At 35.2% G+C, this 19,232-nt stretch overlaps 1 protein-coding gene across 1 annotated transcript in view; it reads right to left on the bottom strand.

The window, feature by feature from the left end:
• LOC134663695 (sodium/hydrogen exchanger 9B2-like) overlaps nucleotides 1-13,883 on the bottom strand; it is a 55,888-nt gene extending 42,005 nt beyond the window's left edge. Inside the window, exon 1 of the mRNA XM_063520144.1 lies at nucleotides 13,371-13,883. Within this exon, the coding sequence (XP_063376214.1) occupies nucleotides 13,371-13,640 (270 nt within the window). The 5' untranslated portion in view covers nucleotides 13,641-13,883. The remainder of the gene's footprint in view (nucleotides 1-13,370) is intronic.
• Between the last annotated feature and the right edge of the window lie 5,349 nt (nucleotides 13,884-19,232).

Raw genomic sequence — 19,232 nt, 5'->3', positions numbered from 1 at the left:
ACTATATATATTTGTTTTTTATATATTTTACTTAACAAACGTTATTGACTTTCTGCCAAAGTCCGCAGAGCAAGAGATTGCCTGAAAGGCTGAGGTATGCCCAAGCCTGCAAAAAAAAACTAAAGCAGTAAAGTAAACTCATGTTTTCGCCAAGGAATATGTGTAGGTATGATTTGGATAATTTATTTACAAACAAGATATGTACCTACAAACAATATACAGTGGTATTACTAAACGAAATTAAAAACTAGCTTGGACCTAAAATAGGCCCTTGAGGCATTATACCAAGGATGCCGGCGGTATTTCCTCGCGTGTGTAGGTATTCAATTTAACAATTAATTCAAATTAAATAACATGACACAGAATCACATGATAGCAATAAACGCGAGCAATGCCACTAATGTCTAAGATTCCGTTAATACGAGTAATACCTATTTGTTTTATAGAACTGTGACGTCCAACGCAAAAATTAAGGATCGTGACGCAATAGAACGTAATGCTATTATTGATACGACGTAATATGCATGTGTACGTGTAAACTGTCTGGTATCGAGTATTCCAAATTTTCAATGTACGGTAATGACCATTAAAATATATTACGATCAAATGAAATAGGAGTAGATAAAATTACCAACTCCTAATAAAAAGATAATAGATTATTTTTATTAGCTTACGTAGCAGAGTGATTGACAAGTCATTTTATTTCTTTAAAAAAATGCCTAATAGTATTAACGTAATAATTTATGACAGTTGAGTTCTATGGGTGCGTTGAGAGACTTGCATTTCGGCACTACTTGGAAATCTCGTATCTCTCACTGCTACTCAAAGTTGAAAGGCAGTCTGTGTTTGCATAAATACCATACATGGATAGGTACCACATTTTTATTTTGATTGACAAATTAAGATTTGTTTTTTTAAGTAGTGCCGAATTTCTACATGTAGGTAATATTTTTGATGGGATAGATTTTTTTAGTAAATCGGCCGTATTGATATCCTTGCCTGCACGCCTCTGTGGGCACGCATTCTTTCGGGTTGGATAGTACGTACACAAATAAACCAGTGGTACACAGAAAACTCCATACATCAACAACAAACATCAAAACTCTATAAATAAAACTTTTAAAGGTTATTTCATTCAAAAACGAACATTAAAAGCCTATAAGCCTATAGCTTAACATGGGGCGTGAAATATGGCAAATAAAAACAATGTCAACAAAATAATGTAGCAAAATGAAAGCTTTAGAACCCGTGTAAAATATTACATCGCAGTAAGTGCGATTTTTTCATGTCAACGTTAAACAAAAACTTATAGGGTAAGTAGGTATTTCCTATTGGCTTTTAAGCAGAGAAGCCAGAGAATTTGACATAAACACATTTTGCAGAGGGAATTTGGTCGTCCGTGACATCGTGGCATGTAAGAAAAATGCATCATGTTACGAACTATCATTTAAACAAGTTGAATTGGCCTTCAGTATGCAAGTCCTGTTTATCTACTTATGATGCGTGAGGCGCTATAATTTTCCTCTCTAATTAATATTCCTGTACCGTGCTGATGTCACAGTCGCAGTGACGTTTTCAAGGCGAAGAAATGTTAATAAAACTGATAATATTTTACAGTATAATATCAATAATCATAAAATTTAATATTCGAATTAGTATTTTTATAGTAAGAGTAAATCATTGATAAGCATTTTCAATTAAGTTGTTTAGATTTCGATATCGTATGTGTTATCGTTTGAATTTTTTTTTATTTAAATATATAATATATGATGTAAGCGAGGGTTTTGTAATAAACCAATACAATGTTAGCAGTGAACGCCGGTGTTTATCGGTTGTAAGTTGTAATTAAAATACATAAGTATTTATGTATTTGGGTGGATCACTTTTTCATGTCACTTGTTGCGGTTACAGTATCCTAGGTCACTATTAAAACCTTGGTTTTAAGGTATTTAAGGCACCGTAGGTTCAGAGAGCGGAGTTTTTGAAATATTGTTCTCCTTTTGATCACAATACTGTGGCCAAAAATTTAAGTAGCAATCTTGAGGATTGTCTCTAGGGTCTTAACAGATTTTTTGATTATCGCTCGATTGAAAAAAATCACGAACATAGGTCTAAAACGCACTTTAAAAAGCTAAAAGTATGAAAATTGCTTCTAAAAATCCGCGGTTCGAACCCAATTTCACGCTCAGTGAAAGTGAGAGAAGAACACGAACCTGCGGGCCCTTAATTATCTAAATATACATGTTAAGTAGTTTAAGCCCTTTAAAAAATGGGTCGCCTACTTAGCATATTCTTGGAACGTAGTATACAGGGTGGAAAGATAAGTCGGGCTCTGGAGGGAAACTACCTTAAATCCTTAAGCTGGCTCATTTTACTTAATGGAGACATTCCTTTATTTTTAAAAAGAAACAAAACTGCATTCAAAGATTTTTTAAAACTCGCTTGCCTCGCCCGGGACTCGAACCGACTAAAAAATCCAAAAAATAAAAACTCGCAATTTTATTCTACTAGTCGATACACTTAATGTTAATGATAACATTTCTCCAAGGAACATTAGGTCTTACACTCGTCTGTCGTACAACATATCTATAAAATCTAATATTTAGTACTTTTTTTAGACAAGCCAAATTGAAGAAATAAAGAAAAATACTTTGAATGCAGTTTTGTTTCTTTCTAAAAATAAAGGAATGTATCCTTTAAGTAAAATGACCCAGATTAAGGATTTAAGGTAGTTTCCCTCCAGGGCCCGACTTATCTTTCCACCCTGTATATCTCTAGCAACAAATTATCTACACTATTGTCGCCTAGCTGACGGGACAGAATAAAGACGATAAATAAATATCTTCCTATTTGTAAAATATATCGTGGTGAAATAATTAATTTAATTTTAAAATGCACTGCCTACAAAGCACTTTACCTCTATCTGCTAATTAAATTATTTTTTGCATGGTTTATTACAATGTTATACATATATGCACCGAGTAAATTGTGCCAATATTCGGTTCAGTAAGATCTTAACCATTCGGCGGAATATTCGTGTTCGGCAAAGTCCATTTGGTCCATGTCTAATAGTTTATGAGTCAACAATATTGAAGTTACCTGAATAAGTGAATATGTACATAGGTACCATGAGGAGTTTCGAGAAGAATTATCGAGTATTTTAGCACAATTGGATTAGGTCTAGCCTCGAAATCTCTAGGAAAATTCTGAAATTTGATATGTAAGGTCAGTGCGGGTAAGTCCGTATGTTAATTAAAGGTCTCTTTTTCATGTCCACACTATTTGACATTTGGGGAGCTCGAGGAATGGCAGCCATCTTGGAAAATGTGGACCATACTGGACGAATTTACGTTCTCTAAATCTACGTTCTCTATGAATATATGGTGTAAGGCACCATTAAAGCCTATTAAGAATTTAATACATATAACAAAAATATTCGTATAAATGAAGATCGAAAAGTTGATTGACCCAAGAGCGTACATTTCCATTCATCTACTTATTTGTTTTCCTCTAATATATCTAGTGATAAATGCGGAGGTCATCAAAACCCTTGAAGGGGGAAGTGCCCTTGATTAAACTTAAGAGGATACTGTCACATGATCTCGATAGTTATCTCGTGTCCAGTCCATATCGGTATATCGGTAAGAACAATGCTTAAGAGTCTCAAGATCTCAAGAATCATCTCTTATCAGGTGTTTCTTATCTGAATGTAGTGTCTTAAATAGCAAAAGCTACATACCCTCTGCAAGAGCTATCGCTCTGTTGAATGATATTGTCTCTGCGGTTACCTGACATTGACATTTTCTTATCATGCGTCTTACCAAATTATTAAAAGCATGTATGAGTTTTTGAATTATTGAACTAAATTGATATTTGCTTTATTGACATACTATTAGATAATTGAATTTGTTTCTGTTTTTGTAACGTTGACATGTACTTTTTATAGTGTACGTTTAATATAACATGTATAATATTAAACATTACTTATAAACGCCTTGGTTTATTATACTGTAAGCTTATTTGTGAATAAAATTGAATTAAATAAAAGAAATTAAGTCGCTGTTTATAATTATAATGCCTGTATATAGATTCGCTTCAAAAAGTAGCCGAAAATACTTCGCGTGTTTTGTGCACAACCCCTTAGTAGCACCGCCCAGAATCTCTTTGATTTGCCTTAACGTTGACTGGTAGAGAATGCTTTTTTGTATTAAGTCCGCCTTTTGTACGATAAATTTTCTTTTGTGAAATAAAGTTTAAATAAATAAATAAAAACACCTAGAGATCACAAAAAAGTCAAAACCTATGTGTACGGTACGGGTAAAACAGTAAATTTTTAAATAAATAATTGGATAATTCGTTATCCGTGCAGAGTCCATTTTCGAAATTATTCCACAAGATAAAGTACTTACCTACCTATATTGGAATTACCAAAATAATAAATATACTTAAAAAATTGCGCTCATAAACTTATTTGAAGATGCAAGATGGAAAACTCACCGCGACACATGTGTATGCGTTCATTCAAATAACTTTAGGTTGTTGCCGGATCAATTGATACAAGAAAAGCAGAACAGAGTAGTGTAGAGATAAATACATAGTACTTACACTATTTAGTAGAGTTGTAAAATTAGAAAAAGTCAACAAAATTATTGCGTTCTATTTTGACATAAAACTAACATTTAGCTAAAGATTATTGTAAAATAATATAATTTATGAAAAGCTAATAATTTTTCTTGCCTGCTGCGTCCATTGTGTTCAAACTGATCAAACGCATACATGTAAAAAGAATCATCAATCAATCCAATTTTTAAGACAATCACAAATCTTTTAATTACCTAACAATACCATTGTAATTATTTTTCAAACTTTGAATATAATTAAAAAAATGATAATTAAAAAATAATGACGAAAAAAACTCTTAAGATCATTTTGGTTTATCAGCAAAAGACCAGGTAGCTCAAATCAAAATCAGCAATCTTACTTAGAAGTTTCTTCATCATATCATAATAAATACAATAATTAAGTACGAGTACCTAATTATGAACGTTGGCTTAATCGAAGTAAGTATTTAATCAATATTAATGAGTAAAATCAAGGGTAATACTTTTATTGGATTTTTCCTGTTCTACAATACTAATAGGGATTGAGAGTAAAACTTAATAAAAGTCGCTATTTAATTATCTAGTTTTGAATAAAAAAAATCATAATTTTGCCATCCAGACAAACATGAAGTTATGCCACTTTAGAGCAGTATGTGCCGCCAATGTATCAGTTTAGCAATTAGGTAGTATCAACTAGAAACCCTCGTAGTTTTGCTATGTCCGTCTGTCTATCTGCCAGTCCGTCTGTTTACCAGATGCATATTATGCTCACAATAAACTACAACTACATATAATGAAAAAGGCTACGGTTGAAAACAGAGTAATAAAATGTTACATAAAGAGATTGCTAAAAAACGTTAATATTGAATTAAAGAAAATGTGCTATTATTTATACAGTACACTTAAAGCTGACCACTAACTAACAGGCCGCCGGACGGTATCGGCCTGTCAGTTAGAACAAAAATTTGACAGTTCCGAACAACTGACCGACCGATATCGTCCGGCGGACTGTTAGTCAGTGGTCGACTTTAACAGTGTGTATACAAAAAAAAATATGCGACTCCTCAGTAATGATACTGAAAAAATTAAAAATAAATCTATAAACCTTCAGATTACATTTAGATTACTGCAATGTAAAGAAAGCATAAGATAACCTAAACAACCGAAAAATTACTTCGTTTAAACAGATAAAAACCAAGCTGTAATGTTGTAGCAGCTCACTTACCGATTAGTGGACGTTTTCCAATGTTTTATTTATCGATCACATCAATATAAACCTGCGTGCCGCGTAAGCCACAGTGCGGATATTATTTGCGTTTTCGACTATATAACAGCAGTTGAAGTCGTAAATGACATTTTTAATGCGAAAAACAATAAAACCGTCACAACACAATAAAGGCAGTATCTCAACTATCGCTGATTGTGATAGCGCGGTCACCGACAGTGGTAGGTATCGAGGATGGTCTAGTCACGCGGATCAAGTGGCCACCGTTTCTCTTGATAGGTGATAAGGGCAAGATGAGAGCGCTACGCGTCTGCGGACGGCCGCGACTCCGACTGGCGATATTGCGGCGGGTGGCGGCTGCGGAATCTGACTTGTCTGTAATCTACGTGACCAACCGACTAAGGGCATTTAACAATAATTCACGTAACTATTCATTCGTCGACCTCCAATTTTTTTCATAAAACACGTGTTTTAACACCCTTCTACTAAAATATGGAACGGCTACCGATCATAGAAATGACGTCAAGCATGTAGCGAATAAGGGAATCTCTTTGTTTAGTTGATTATACCGGTAGCGTTAATGAACCACCGCCACGGGACGGTATTCGCGAATTTATCTATGTTTAAAACAAATCCGATGCTCTGACTGCAGATGTTTCATGGAATTAACTAGTCCATTAGCAATTTTTCCGCCTTATTTCATTTATCGAGTCACGTGAAATTCATAATACTGACAAAAGACATGAACAGGAAACAGGTAATGGTAAATAGAACAATTTACATAGAATACATACTTATTTCAAGAAGTCCTTGGCCCTAAATTGTTTGTAATGTATAAATGGAACTGGTCGAGTCTCTAATGGGCTAGGTCAAATTGGAAAGATTACTTGATAGTCAACTTATTTACCTACTGTTATTCAAAAGTGGACAATGAGTAGGTATATATATAGATATATAAACATGTATAAATATATAATATTATTGACATCACGAGTGTTTACAAATACACCAGTGTGATATGAATCCGAGGAACAAATAATGAGGAGACATTTCAGGGATATGAAATTCCGTAACTCGGAAATGAGGCGACGTCTACGAGAAAATAATGACGTGCGGTACGCTAAAGTTCTTATGGGTATTTAAAACCACTTAGGCAAATAACTTAGTCAAAATGTATTTTCTCGAAGGGACTGTCTTCGGTACGATTGAGTCTTTTTTTAAAACACCGAAATCATCAATAAAATATAATAGTCGTTTAAATCGTACCTATACAAGGAACACATAGTACGATTTAAACGACTAACAGGCGTATTCGAATTTTAAGTTTTTCGATCTGTTTCCGAAATGATACTGATATACCTAATTCATAAGTTATGTTCTTACAAACCTACATCAAAACTTAGATAAAATATAATAAGACGAAAAATCATTCTATCTCTCTTTCATTTATATTTGCCCCTATGCCATTTCTGGTCAGATTATTGAGGGTAATGTTAGGTGCTGACACTGCTGACATTGGAGCATTATATGTTGCCTCATTTATAAATTCGAATTGGAATAAGTGATTTCATTGACAGCAATGTTATTCACAACAAAAGTTTGTAATATTTCAAAAAAAATTAATATTTTTTTTTTCTTTTACCAAAGGTTAAAGTCCCATGTGGTTTTAATTGAACGAAAAGTAAAAGCAATTGTTAAATACATTGTACACATACATTTGAAATAAATTAAATAATGAAAAGTTACGCACATTCAATCGGATATATGACTTCGTGCTACATTGTTAGTATGTAACTCGTAAAAAATGTTTGTCGAACTGGTAGGTACATACATTATGATTGCTGCCACTCAGCTGCTTGTTTGGTGTCAAGTAGGGAAATGACGAAAACTACGTGCCAAGGAAAATGAGTTTGAGTCGTCATGCATCTTACGTCACGACACGAGCGAGTTGTACTTACCTGTTGTGGATTATACCGGCTGTCATATGTTTACCTTATCCGCTGACAATATGTATGATACTTGTAAATTCTGATATACAATTGGATAATCTAATAGAAACTACGAGTATATTATACTTAAACCTTCGGTAGGTATGTACCTATGAGTATATTAAATTTCAAGTGGTTGTAAGCACTTAACCATTGCTGATAGTTTTTACATATCAAGACTTAAGTATGTAATTGTAAATGTGTTTGAATGTTTATTACTTAATCATGTAAATAAAACCGTTTGGAAGATTTGACAGACTGATGGTTATTAGGGGTCATCCATTAATTACGTCACACGTTTAGGGGGAGGGAGGGGTCAAGAAAATGTGACATATTGTGACATGGGGGAGGGGGGAGACACAAACTTTGTGACGTCACTTTAACTTCATCAGTAACCGAAAATTTATTTCAATTATTTAGTTCGCTGTACATTTAAATAACAAGTTTTTAAAACGAAAATAGTTTTTAATCGTTTAATTTTCTTTCCTAAGGAGTTTTGGGTTATAAAATTACTAATATTTATATCGTCAAAAATATTTTGATAAAATATTAATAATACTTAGGTACTTACTTAATTCGATTTGGCGATTTCGTAGAAAAAAATGTGACGTCACACTAGGGGGGAGGGGTTTGCCAACTGGACCAAGTGTGACAAGGGGGGGGGGGGGAGGGGTAAAAAAACCTAGAAATTGGTGTGACGTAATTAATGGATGACCCCTTACCATGGAAGAAAAAATGAACGCGCCGCGCTCTGTTATTACTTTGGATTACGAGTAAGTTAGATAATACATGTATAGGGTCACTAAGAGTGGCCAATAACTATGGAGGGGCCAATAACTGTAGCAGTCACCCTAAAATTTATTCGGAAATCATTATGTAAGGAGGTGAATATCGTCATAACAAAGAATTTCAGATGGTATTCGATTTTGGGCGGGAATGAGATTTATACGAACATGTATAAATCGGGTTTGTAAACCACTAACCAGATGCGGTGCCTAGGTACTTGCAAAGTTTTTCCACCACACAAACTCGCCAGTAGCACACAATAATACTTGGTAATAGGAAGCCGGTATGTAAAAGTACCCTCTATTTCTATTTTCCAGAACCGAGAGTCATACAGTCAACTGTAAAAATGTGGGTGCACAAATCATGTCAATTAAGAATATGAGACTCTATGTTCATAATATGTCAGTTTGTCAGAAAAAGAGTATTGACACACTTGTTTTGGAGAATGCGTGAAATTCAAATTAACGCTTTTAGTCCGTAGCGGCAAAATACTTTTCATATCTCATGCTCTGAAAGTGGGTCGTTGTTGTTCTAAAAGGTGCGCAGAAAGTGATACGTTTATGCTCTAGTGCAGAAAAGTGGTGTACTCCTCTGCGTCCCCGTCCCACGAACCACTAGGTGGAAACAAAATGGAAAAATAGTGTCTTTATTTCCTCGCCTGGAACAATAATTGGTAATTGTTTAATTTTACTAATCCCACGTTGATCCTTTTTTTATAAAAAATGATGTAAGTGAATTGTTAAAAACAAATTATTCTTGATTTCTTTCGTTTAATTCTATTTACTCGATTTCATAAGCCGGGAACCAAAAGGAATACACCAAAAATATTTTTTTAAACCTTACACTTGCGCAAATGAGCAAAGGCAGAATCTTACACAGCCACAGTTAAAAGTTTGTACGATATTAAATTGATTTTTAAAGTTATTAATAGCACTATATTCATGAAAATAAAATAAAATACAAGATAAAAATTGCTTATATTATTAATTAAATTGTTATTTAATATTTAAAATACTTTTATTATGTATTTACGTGGTGCGGCGCACCAAGATCGCGGTGCGGTCCGGTAGTCTATTGCGACTTTTAGAACGAAAAAGTATAAAATTAAAAAGTAAAAGGCAATCCCGCTGATTTACATACTATACTGCGTCAAGCAGATCTTGTCAGTAGAAAAAGGCGGCAAATTTGAAAAATGTAGGCGCGAAGGGTTATCGTCCCATATAAAATTTGAATTTCGCGCCTTTTTCTACTGACAAGATTTGCTTGACCGTCTATATAATGAACAAATCATTTTAAAATTACTGCAGTTTGTTAAAAAATGTGTGTTTTCGTAAATATTGCAATCTAAATGATTTTCGCTAGGGGTAATTAATCTTTACACTTGTAAAGTCTCCGATTGCAAGTAAGTCCTAAGGAAAATAAATCATAGCTGTAGATCTATTAGGTACTTCCATTACTGATATTGCGAAATTGCCTTGTCTTATTTGGTTTCCTCGCATTCGATATGAAAAGTAGAGTGTTTAACTCGGGTGAAAGGCACCATTTCTGTCTCGGACTATTGGCGCTCTCACTGCGTTCAGCGCTAAACTACTTCGACAGGAATGGGTGCCTTTCAACCCTTGGTTAACAATCTACTATGACATTATAAATAGGGAATGCAAATCAGTTATTTTTTGTATGGAAATAATCGGTTATCAACCGAAACCGCGGTTATTTCCATACAAAAAATAACCGATTTGCATTCCCTAATTATAAATAAAACAAAAACGTATCTCTACTACAAGAATGACGGTTTGAAATTGAATGACTGCAAACGCATGTCAAATGGTTAAAAGGTTAAAGTCAAATGTTCAAGTCTGGAGGCCAGTTTGAAATTACATTTTTATTATAATTAGGGCCCCCAGTATGTCCAACTGCACGTTTTTACTGGAGTACCACATATATTTGTTAACTTCGACCGTTCACATAACATTCATAAAGTACTGCCTCAGTAATGCGTGATTAAAAACTTTCGGATTCATCGTGGTCACGGTGTGTAGTAAGCAGTAGAGCTAACCTTAAACTACCCGCCATTTGTACATTTTTGTTTATACTTTGTGCAATAAAGTTTAAATAAATAAATAAATAAATAAACTCGAGCATCAGTGGAAAAACTTCAATTGCAATTAACTTAACTATAGGGAGTTACCATTGATACCACCGGGTGTCATTCTGAATCCCTAACAACGTTTGTCCTAAAGTCACTTGCTCTAACTGGTTTGTCCTAATGGGCACATGCCCTAACGATCAATTGTCATAACGATTATTTTCCATAATGGAATGGTTAGCCTAAGAATCATTTGACCTAAGCATTTATACCATAACTATCAAGATCCCTAAAGTTTTTTACCATATTTTCGAAATCCCTAACAATGTTTGGCATAAAATAACATGTTCTAACTGTTTTGACCTATAGGCTATTGCCCTAATGATCTTTTATCATAACAGTTACTTTTCCTATTGATTAATTATCATAACAATTACTTTCCATAATGAATGGTAACGAACAGTTGCCACAAAAGTGGGTTAGGTTAGGTTAGAACTGTGACCCTCGAAAAAACGAACTGCTGCCACAAAAGTGGGTTAGGTTAGGTTAGAACTGTGACCCTCAAAAAAACGAACTGCTGCCACAAAAGTGGGTTAGGTTAGGTTAGGTTAGAACTGTGACCCTCGAAAAAACGAACTGCTGTCACAAAAGTGGGTTAGGTTAGGTTAGAACTGCGATCCTCGCAAAAATGAAGTGCTGCCATTGGTTAGGTTAGGAGGGAAATTTAAATTAGGACATACGAGTATTAGGTCAAGAAACGATAGGCTAAGTAAAATTAGGTAACATGATGGTTAGGATATATAATATTTAGGCCTAACAATAATTAGGCAAAAAAAGAATTATGCTACATAACATTAGGATAAATACCCAATATGGAAAGTGCCATTAGGGAAATACATATTAGGACAAAAAAAAATCGGCCAGTCGATAATAGGGAAACCAAAATTAGGGTATACGAGTGTTAGGACAACTGATCATTATGACAAACAATATTAGGGAATGCAAAGATAGTAGAAAAGACTTTAGGGATTCAGATATAGATCCGATACCACCATTTATGTGACGATTAACAATTTATAATAACGATGATACCCGTACTACCGAGTAGCCATTTTCGTGGTTAGGGGGCCCACTGATTAACAGTCCGCCGGACGGTATCGGCCTGTCAGTTAGAACAAAATTTTGACAGATCCGAGCAACTGACAGGCCAATACCGTCCGGCGGATTGTTAATCAGTGGGCCCCTTTACAGCCTATAATTGTACACATTTTTTGTGTTCCAATGAAAGAATGGCAGCTATATAACTGATAATGATTCCAATATAATGCAAATACCGGTTTGATGTCAGTGCACGTTCGAATTGACCTGTAGTTAAAAAATCGGCCAAGTGCGAGTCGGACTCGCGTTTCTAGGGTTCCGTACATAAGTCCGACTCACGCTTGACTGGATATTTCTAATAGGTTTTCCTGTCATCTATAGGTAATGAACTATTTTGTGTATTTTTTTCAAAATTTTTGACCCAGTAGGTTTGGAGATGAGGGGGGAATGGTAATTTTTTGGCTATTTTCTTAAATAACTTCGAACCTATGTATTTTAAAATTATAAAAAAAATATAAATAATATCTGACAAGACGTGTTGGTGGCTGTAGGTATCGTACTTAAAGTACCTAATAATAGATATTTTTAGGGTTCCATACCCAAAGGGCACCGTATTACTAAGACTCCACTGTCCGAGTGTCCGTCTGTCTGTCCGTCTGTCTGTCACCAGGCTGTATCTTATGAACCGTGAAAACTATAGCTAGGCAGTTGAAAATTTCACAGATGATCTGTTGCCGCTATAGCAACAAATACTAAAAACAGAATAAAATAAATATTTAAGTGGGACTCCCATTCCCATCCCATACAACAAACCTTACGTGCGCGAGTCCGACTCGCACTTGCCCGGTTTTTCATTTGTCTCGATTAGTCTTGGTACGTTTTGTCAGTTACGTATTGACAATAGTCGGACATGCGCTTCTTTGCCGATGATGGTATGTAAACACTCTTTCGAATTAAATGAACAAACAGATAAATCTACTGACAAAATTGTATCAGTAAATATAGATACCGAGCTATAATTTATAAGATGCAATGTACCTATAAGACGGTGGCTTATTGTTCAGACTATATGTTTATATTACTCACTTGTACGGGTAGATTCCAATATTAAAAGTTTTTGTCAAATCTCACTATAAAAAATATTACTTCTCAGAACGTTACGTAAAAGTTATTATACCTAAAGCTTTATCGCTCTCGAGTTAAGATTCGGTCATAGGAAAGGTTTACAAAATACTATCCGATTACAATGGGCTATTCACTTAGAAACGATGATCATCTATTATTTGGCACTATCTCGATAAATAAGATAAGTGAATCATGTGATGTGATCTGAGAGGATATCATTCTATAGCATCATGAGACACCTGTTGGTATATAGGTATCACGAATACAGCCCCTGCTTCAACATACAGTACTTATACAAATAGATTACGCCGCCTCGCAAAATGTGACTATATACTTAAATTATTTGTTGACGTCTGTGAAAACATCTGTTGTAATGACTTTGCTCTCGAACTTTGCAACAACATTTTAAGTGCTTAATCTCTCTATGGAAATAATAATTTTATAAAAATTAACAAATTTACCGAGGTAGCCGAGCGGGATGATCGGCCCGTGCCCCCAGTAGCCTGCAGGTGCAGTTTGACAGCTTCCACCCCAGACCGCTTGGCACGCGTCCGACCAGCTGAGTTTTCGGTATTCGCTGAACGTTTGTCCACTCGAACATCCGGCTTCTTTCCACGGTTTTCTGCACTCACTCCATATTGTTTCGATCCTTGCACTTCTTGCTTAGTCCCTTTGACCTCCTGTTTTGCACCCCGAGAGTCGTACTTTAATCGACGATCTCTCGTCTTCATTGTTAGATTATTTGAAAATATATAACAGATCCATTCAAATATCTCGTGATAGATTTACTTACTGTAAATATAGAAAAACGACATGAGAATAAAAGTACTTCTTGGCTTTTACAGATAAGATTTGCGTCGAAGGTGAATGGGAAGTGATAAAAAATAACACAGAAGTCAGCTGCTTGGAGTACGAGTACGTGACTCTGTAGGGTCTTTATGTTAGCACCTCGTCGCGGTCACGTTAAGGCCTTCGGCTGACGTTGGGCCGAGTAGGTACCTCGGCGCACTGCAGGCGGCTGCGAGGTGGTCGCGAGTGCTCGCACGCACGGTACGGCGTCTCGAGGGCGGACGGCTCCGTGCCACTGTCACGCGGGATCCGCGTTTCAGTAGATCCAGTGTTTACACGAGCACTATTTACGGCTGCAGGTCGGTTTAGACTCTGTGTGATACACGCGAGTGTGCAATCGAGCGTCGGGGTCCGATCGGACTGCCGCGCGCGCGCTCCGTTAGCGGCACGCGGCAGTCATCGCTTCGTACTCGCATTAATTGAAGGAATCTTGTGATAGAAGAAGTACCTACATATGATTCACTGTGTCAAGATCATTAACACTAATGTTTATTAGAACATTGCGCACATACCTAGGTCAGTCCTGGTTACACAGGTGTAACCGTATTTTATTTATCGCAATTAATATAGAGTTGGGGTTCAAAAACGTAATATTTAGTACCTATACATTATGTCCATAGTAAATAAATATATGTATGTAAGGAAAAAACCAGCCAGAAGCAGGGTTCCTTAGTCAACTAGGAACCCTTATACTTTCGCCATGTCCGTCGGTCTGTCCGCGGCTTTGCTCCGTGTCCGTGATCCGATCATCGGAACCTTGTATGGAAGAGCGAATTCCTCCTAATACAAGTTATTAACTTAAATGGAGGATTCGACACACCTGTATACCCTGTGCATGTTAAATGAATAAATGATTTTGAAAAATAAATAATTTTGAATTAGTGCTAAAAAGCTACAATATGGCATGGATGTATAAATTATGCATGACAACAGAACAGCAAATATATATTTTTTTAAATAAATTTTGCTTCAACTCAATGGTATGGGGTATACAATCATTTTTTGATAAAGTAAATATTTTTGGATTTTTATTTTATAATCGCTCCGAAAGAAAACTAAATGTGTCTCGCTCCCCCTCTAACTTTTGAACCATGGGTCCAAAATTATGAGAAAAATCGTAAAATAAAAGCTTAGTAAATACTTTAAATGAAAACTATAGGTAATGAACATGATTGGACTAGCCGTTTTTGAGCTATTGCAAAAAGTGAAAACTTTTTGCAATTACTAAGAAGAGAAGTCTTCTTAGTGAAGAAACGTACAAAGCGCTACTTATGCTTGTAATGTACATGATACTTACTAATAGCCCCTGTTTAGCCTATTCTGACCGAATGGTAATTACGGAACCACAGACCACTCATCCTATGTCTGTGTAACGGGACCCTACACTGAGCATAGCCCGACATGCTCTTGGCCGATTTTTGTTCATTTATGATATCGCGATGCTGCTGTTATTATTGTTAGTCTACAAATATTTTAAAGTAGTGGAACAACACCCTCTTTCATTAATGAATGACAACGCGTTATTTGATTGCTAGCTTTACCTATTTCATTCGAGTAAGGAAGCTATTCATTCGTTCTCTCTACTTTTTACTCGAATGAATAGATGGCGTTGATTTTTACTGCCATCCTCGGCGCTATGTAGTTATACAAGGCTGATGTAGATGGCGTTGTTTTCAAAATGTAGGTTACTGGCAATATAAGGAGTAAGTATGTGCATTAAATGCATGCCTGCCTTTGGCTCGCATGTTAGTAAATAATCTTAGAGAATGATGAATTGATGATAGAAATGTCGCATTAAAGTAAACATTACATCCCAAGATAAAGGCAGGTACGCCCTCTGTCAACTTAGTACTGATTTATAATTATATCAGAATGAATTGAGATGACGACGTAAGTTATACCTATACTGTAAGCAATATTATTTGCGTTATTTGACACATTGTGACTGACGTATATAGGGATGTAACTAACCCAAATCGATTGTCACAGCAAGCGATTACGATTGGTAGGCCACCAAATGAAGACCAAAAACAGCCACACAGGGGAAATAATTCGTGTATGAGCGAATTTTGGCATAGTTGTAGGTCAAGGTGCCTTACACAACATACTGAAAGTACTGGTGGATGGGGGGTGTGCTAACGGGTGGAGGGGGGTTTAAAGGTCCCTTTTTTTAGTTTTTCGTAAATAACTCGTAAACGGTGGCTCATACCAAAAAATGTTCTTATACATAAGTAATCTACATAAAATTGCCTACAAGAAAGATTCCGTACACTTTTTCGCTAGGATCAATAGTAAAAAAGATATTAAGCTGGTAAGTTAGTTATAATCAATTTTATGCTCCCACTCGTAAACGGTGGCCCATAACAAAAAAGTATTCATGAACATAAATAATCTACATAAAATTTCATACAAAAAAGATTATATACACTCTGGAACCAACCCATTGTTCTGCCAAGTCAACTGAGCTACCGAGACTTACCCGAAGACAGCGAAAATTTCTACTACTACATCTTTCATATCAGCCTTAAGGTACCGTTTGGATTCAGACTACGCCAGCATTACTGCTACAGTATTCCACCGGGACATTACTGCCAACCGCATTACTGTCGCAAATGACGAAAATCGCGCAGCAACATTGATTTTGACATTTGCGCTGTAATAGTGTTACAGTCGACTAGAACTAGCACTAGTTCATGAAAAGTCGAAAAGGTAATTTTTCGGGCAGTAATGCAGTAGTATTGCAGTGCGACATTACTGTCGACTGCATTATTGAGTATCGTACTGGACATAAATACATAGACTATACCACCTCCATGAAAAGACAAAATACTACTTTATTAAGCTCTCGTCGCGAACGTATTGATGTCTTGATCCTGTACAAAATTCTTAATAACATCATCGATGCCCCTTCGTTAATAAACTCTCTTTCTTTTAGAGTACCCCGGCGTTGTGAGCGAGCTTGTAGAAAAAAACCTCTCTTTCATATCCCCCGTAGTCGTACTTCATATGCAAAACATGGTTTCATTAGGAGAGCGTGCAGGCTTTATGATGAAAAGTTTCAAAATGTAGATATTTTTCATGAAACACTATCTAATTTCAAACGGTTATCTTTACAATGTATTCAGCAGGCATTATAATTGTTATTACATCTACATAACTTTCAAATTTTCTGGCACTGTTAATTAATACACCGTTTAAGTATGTTTGATTCATATAGATAATTCATAATTCTTATGTACTTTCACATTTTAATGTTTAGGTTTACATAATTTAATTAAGGAAACTGTAAGTCTACAATATTACTAAAATGCAATTGTATCCAATGTAGCAATACGAGACTGTTTGTTTCTAAATAAATAAAAAAAATAAAAAAATTACTGTCGCAAATAGCAAATATCTACTAAGCAACATTGATTTTGACAATTGTGGCAGTAATGCAGTCGGCATTAATGTCGCGTTGCAATAATGCTACTGTCGACTTCACTACTGCAGGAAACGTCAAAAGGGTGACAGTCAACGACCCAGTGGCACCTGACTCCATTCTCAACACCATATTTTGCCGATGCACGACCGGGTGTGGGGCGCGATGCAGCTGCCGGAAAGCAGGAATTTCGTGCTCCAGTGTCTGCGGTGTATGCTCTGGCTCATGCACTAACGGAGCCCCCATCGAAATCACCGTCAGCAATGATGATGATGATGATTTTGTAGTTTTAGAAGATAATTAGAAATTTTATTTATACAACTATACGTCCCAATCTTAAAAATAAAGTTACTATTATGTGTAGAGTGATTATAATTAAATTTCTCTCTTTAGTATCTTTTTAAATATTGATCCTAGCGAAAAAGTGTACTAGCTCTTTCTTGTAGGCAATTTTATGTTAATTATTTATGTATAAGAACAATTTTTGCTATGCGCCGCCGTTTACAAGTTATTTACGAAAAACTAAAAAAAAAGCGGCAAATTGATTAAAATTAAATTTCCCCCTTTAATATCTCATGAAATATTGATCCTAGCGAAAAAGTATAAATAATATTTTTTGTAGAGAATTTTATCACGATTATTTAAGTATAACGTTTTTTTTGCAATGGGCAACCGTTTACTAGTTATATATGAAAAAGCAAAAAAAGAGACCTGCGAAGTGATTGTAATTAACATTCCCCCTTTTATATTTTTTAAAATATTAGTCCCAGAGAAAAATATTTTGTATATTTTTATAGGAAATTTTATGTAGATTATTTATGTAAAAGAACATTTTTTGATATGGGCTACCGTTTACCAGTTGTTTATGAAAAACTAAAAAGATACTTTAAAATTGATTATAATTAACTTTCTCGCTTAGTAACTTTTTGAATATTGAGCCTAGTGAAAAGTATTCAATAATTTTTTTGTAGCAAATTGTATGTAGATTATTTGTGTTGTAGAACATTTTCTGCTATGAGCTACCGTTTACGAGTTATTTACGAACAACTAAAAATAAATGAACCTTAGAACTGATTATAAATAACATTCCTTCTTTAGTAACTTTTTAAATATTGATCTTTGCGAAATGTGTACTATATTTTTTTTGTAGGAAATTTTGTGTAGATTATTTACGTTTCAGAACATTTTTTGCTATTGGCCACTCTTTACGAGTTATATACGAAAATATAAAAAAACAGACCACAAAATTGATTTTAATTAAGGTTCCCGTGTTGATATCTTCTTGAATATTGATCCTAGCAAAAAAGTGTACGGAATCTTTCTTGTAGGAAATTTTATATAGATTACTTATGTATAAGAACATTTTTTGCTATGAGCCACCGTTTACGAGTTATTTACGAAAACCTAAAAAAAGGGACCTTTAAACCCCCCTCCACCCGTTAGCACACCCCCCATCCACCAGTACTTTCAGTATGTTGTGTAAGGCACCTTGACCTACAACTATGCCAAAATTCGCTCATACACGAATTATTTCCCCTGTTTTTCCTTCGTTTGGTGGCCTATGGATGGCACGTAGACTGAGGTATCGAATTGTGACGTATAATGAATTTTTATTTGAGATTTAAATAAAGCTAGAATTATATGGTTTTCCCGCAAGGTAAATGCATTTAATACACCGACCGAGTAGGTCGCACCCATCGTCAAAATCTAAACTAACTGGGGATCTATTTTAAAGTTTATTTATGTTATTTCTGTGTCAAATTTGTTGTCTGTTAGGTGACGATAAATATATCCATATTTACAGTTAATTATCCACCTTTTCCTTACTTTTATTAAAAGAAAAATGAAAAATTCATATCGATTTACTTAGACTACTACCGATTCATAACGGTGGTGTCCGGCCAACCCTAAAATTAAAAAAAAAAGACGTTGAACGTAAACGTTCGCAGTGCATTTGTTTTCCTTTGTGATTTCGATGTGCAAGACATTTTACGTTGTATTGCTGTTGTGAGTGACAGATGTCAAATAACGCAAATAACGATGAACACAGTAT

The sequence above is a fragment of the Cydia fagiglandana genome, chromosome 4 (assembly GCF_963556715.1).
Source record: "Cydia fagiglandana chromosome 4, ilCydFagi1.1, whole genome shotgun sequence".
NCBI classification, from domain to species: domain Eukaryota; kingdom Metazoa; phylum Arthropoda; class Insecta; order Lepidoptera; family Tortricidae; genus Cydia; species Cydia fagiglandana.
This window is presented reverse-complemented; position numbering and strand designations above follow the sequence as displayed.